The sequence below is a fragment of the Sinocyclocheilus rhinocerous genome, unplaced genomic scaffold (genome assembly GCF_001515625.1).
Source record: "Sinocyclocheilus rhinocerous isolate Xijiao unplaced genomic scaffold, SAMN03320098_v1.1 scaffold1492, whole genome shotgun sequence".
NCBI classification, from domain to species: Eukaryota; Metazoa; Chordata; class Actinopteri; order Cypriniformes; family Cyprinidae; genus Sinocyclocheilus; species Sinocyclocheilus rhinocerous.
Genome location: NW_015636532.1, coordinates 141,265 through 144,713, shown reverse-complemented (window position 1 = coordinate 144,713; position 3,449 = coordinate 141,265). Strand labels below are relative to the sequence as shown.

At 35.6% G+C, this 3,449-nt stretch overlaps 1 protein-coding gene across 1 annotated transcript; it reads left to right on the top strand.

Annotated features, from left to right (window-relative positions):
• Positions 1-455: 455 nt before the first annotated feature.
• On the top strand, positions 456-2,474 carry LOC107747826 (histo-blood group ABO system transferase-like). The gene is made up of 2 exons (XM_016562433.1): positions 456-467; positions 536-2,474. The coding sequence occupies exons 1-2, from the start codon at positions 456-458 to the stop codon at positions 1,181-1,183; spliced, it is 660 nt and encodes a 219-aa protein (XP_016417919.1). The 3' UTR covers positions 1,184-2,474.
• Positions 2,475-3,449: the final 975 nt, after the last annotated feature.

Genomic DNA, 3,449 nt, shown 5'->3' with positions numbered 1-3,449 from the left:
GTGTGTGTGTGTGTGTTTACTATAGTCGGACAGATGTTGCTTCTGTGACACCATGGTTAGCCCCGATTGTTTGGGAGGGAACCTTTGACTCCACAGTGATTGACTCGATCTACAAACAACAAAACATCACCATAGCGACCACTGTCTTCGCTTTGGGAAAGTAACAAAGTTACATACTTCTCAGACTCTCAAAATACATACTTTTCTCTCTGTATTATTTTTCTCTTTTTATTTTTATTAACTTTTATGTTAATATAGTGTTCTTGGAAGATTTTGTAAAGTCCTTAGATTTTGTCAATGTATAACTAGCAACAAAATTACTAAGGCAAGGTGTTTACTGTACATGCAAGCTACTTTACTAATAAAATGGTCTTTTGTTTATATTTTGTGTATACCACTGATTTAAGATATAGATAAATATATATAGATATAAAAAGTTTTTATATGTTATGTATATGTTTGTTACTGTTATTTTGATACTGCCCTTGCTTAATAAAGGTATTTATTTATTAAAAAAAATAATAATTATGAGGAGCATTACTTTGTTGGATTTCGAGTGCATTACCACCTGTTTACAGATCAAGCGGAGGAAGTTCCTGATGTAAAACTAGGTCAAGAACGTTACCTGACAGTAAAGAAGGTTCCAAGTATGAACAGATGGCAGGACATCAGTATGAGCAGGATGGAAATACTGGAGAAACTAATAGAGAATGAACTGGCCAGTGAGGCCAACTATATTTTCTGCCTTGACGTAGATACAAAGTTCTATGGTCGTTGGGGTGTGGAGTCTTTGGGTCGTCTGGTAGGTGTGATACATCCTTGGTTCTTTAATGTTCCAAGGTTCATATTCACATATGAGCGTAGACCAGAGTCTCAAGCATACATTCCAGATGGAGAGGGTGATTATTATTTTACTGGCGCTGCATTTGGCGGCTCATTGAAAGACGTACATCATCTCACCAAAACCTGCCGGGAGCAGATGAACATTGATATTGCAAACTCCATTGAGGCGATATGGCACGAGGAGTCTCACTTGAACAAGTATTTCCTTTATAACAAACCCAGTAAACTGCTTTCACCTGAATATCTGTGGCGGGACATTAGTATGAGTTCAGGCCAAGTGAAAATAATTCGCCTCTCTCATGTTGCTAAAAACAATGCTGAAGTTCGTCCAAACTTGTAGCACTTTTGTTAAAGTTTATATCCACATCAACATGTTGAGTTTCACAAGAAAAAAAAAATTTCGTATTCGTTAGTTTTGGATCAAACTGGTTTTAACAGCCTTTGTTCTTGAAAAAAAAAAGTTTGTAGATTGCAAATTTGATTAAAAAACATGATTCAAGTGAGTTATGTTTCCACAGAGACATCTAACTGAAAGACATTGTACAGTTTTGATTATGGATCATGAATGTCAAATCCTGTTTTTAGGATTTCGGTATCTTCTCTGTCTTTTTCTAGTTAAAAAAAAAAAAAAACTAGTTTAACAACGTTAAAACAACATTAATTTACCTGAAAAGCAAATGGTATGAAAATAAGACCTGTTTCTTGACATCAATTAAAATGTGTTTTCTCTCTGTTTGGAGAATTTGTTTACTTGTTTTAAGCATAAAATTCATTAAATGTGTTATGCTTATTATGCATTTACCTCAAAATACCGAAAACACACACTACTTTTATAATAAACCCAAACAGTAACACTTGTAATAATGTATTTCTTTAGCCATGAATGTATTAAAAATGTAGCTACTTCTTATATAATTATGGTACATTTGAGAAAACTTTAAACATAATAAAACTAATGATAATACATGATTCGAATTAGATCAAAAACAGTATTCAAAACATCCAATTTACTGAATATCCCACAAGCTGTAATTTTGCCTTTGTCTTATGCTGTTTCACATGTGTTGCGTTTGTAATGTTTGCAGGAAAATATTTTAAATCTATCACAATATCTGGTGTGCACTGTAGTCCTGAAACTGTATTGCAACCTGCCACTCCTTCAATTCAATCCTCCTATTTGCACACCTGTACTTCAGTTTGTACAGGCGTCTTTTAAACCATAATTTAAATATAGATCCGGCTTATCCAGAATTAGACACAATTATAAAAGTTGTTCAGCAAGATTTTCTACAAACATTTGCTCTCCTCTGACCATGTAGCAAGTAGTAATTTGGAAAAATTATATGGAACTGTAGTTTGGTCAAGGAACTACTGTCTATTACAACTACTGTCTAATCGGAATTAAGGATTCAACTGCATTGTGGCGTAAATTGTTATTATTAATCTATTTATTTTGCATTTGGCTTGCTTAGGACATTAAGGAATGGTATTCCACTTTAAAACAACATTGACTGTGAGAAGTGCTATCCAAATAAAAATGTTTTGTGTGTGTTGTTCTGTTGTTGTAATGCATGCTTGGGCAATCAGCCTCTTGTACACCTGTATGCATTAAAAGTGCTAAAAGACAAGAAAGTTAACCATGCTAATGCAGTCAAATTTCTGCCTATGCTCATCCCTAAACATGATTTCTGATTGAAGATGAAGAAGACAATTTCTGGATGAAGAAGACAATAACTCCCATGAATCTGTCACACTCAGTCACGGCGTCATCAAACTATGCCTTTGCTTCTTTGTTTTGAATATAATTGACTTTTGGCATAGGCAGAAATCCCGGGGGGGAGGGGTGTGTGGGGGGCTGAGGGTTGTTCCCCCTAAAAATATGATTAAAACCCAGTCTGTGAATTGTAAATAATGTTTTATACTTTAAATAATTGTGTAAGTAGTAAAACAACACAAACGGGGCAAAAATGCGTTTTAAGTTTAGAAACATTTTGAGTCTCCCCTCCCTTGCCTCACTTGGTCCAAATGCCTGCTTTCCTCTTTTACATCACCTACACACACGAGTCTGTTGAGAGAGAACAAAGTCAATAGTTGTGGAACTCCAAGGCTATTTTATTCACTTTAACATTGGATGAAGTAATTATTTTCTCTTTAATACAGATGATGCCAATGTATTATTCGATGAGTCACTATGTTAGCAATAATAACATTACCTGCTTGACGGAAAGGGTTGCCAGGTTTTTTACAACAAAACCCTCCCAACTGCTACCCAAAACTACCCCTAACTAACCGCGTTTCGAGGGGTCCCTCGGTAAAAACCGCATTCCGGGGGCGCTTCAAACCGCGGACATGAAAATCTGGCAAACTGGCAGAGCGAACCTTCATGAAGAAACTTAAAGGGATAGTTCCCCCAAAAATGAAAATCTGATGTTTATCTGCTTACCCCCAGGGCATCCAAGATGTGACTTTGTTTCTTCAGTAGAACACAAACAAAGATTTTTAACTCAAACTGTTGCAGTCTGACAGTCTTATAATGGAAGTGAATGGGAATCACGGCTTTGAGAGTAAAAAAAAAACACACACAAACAAAACCAAATTAAACCCTG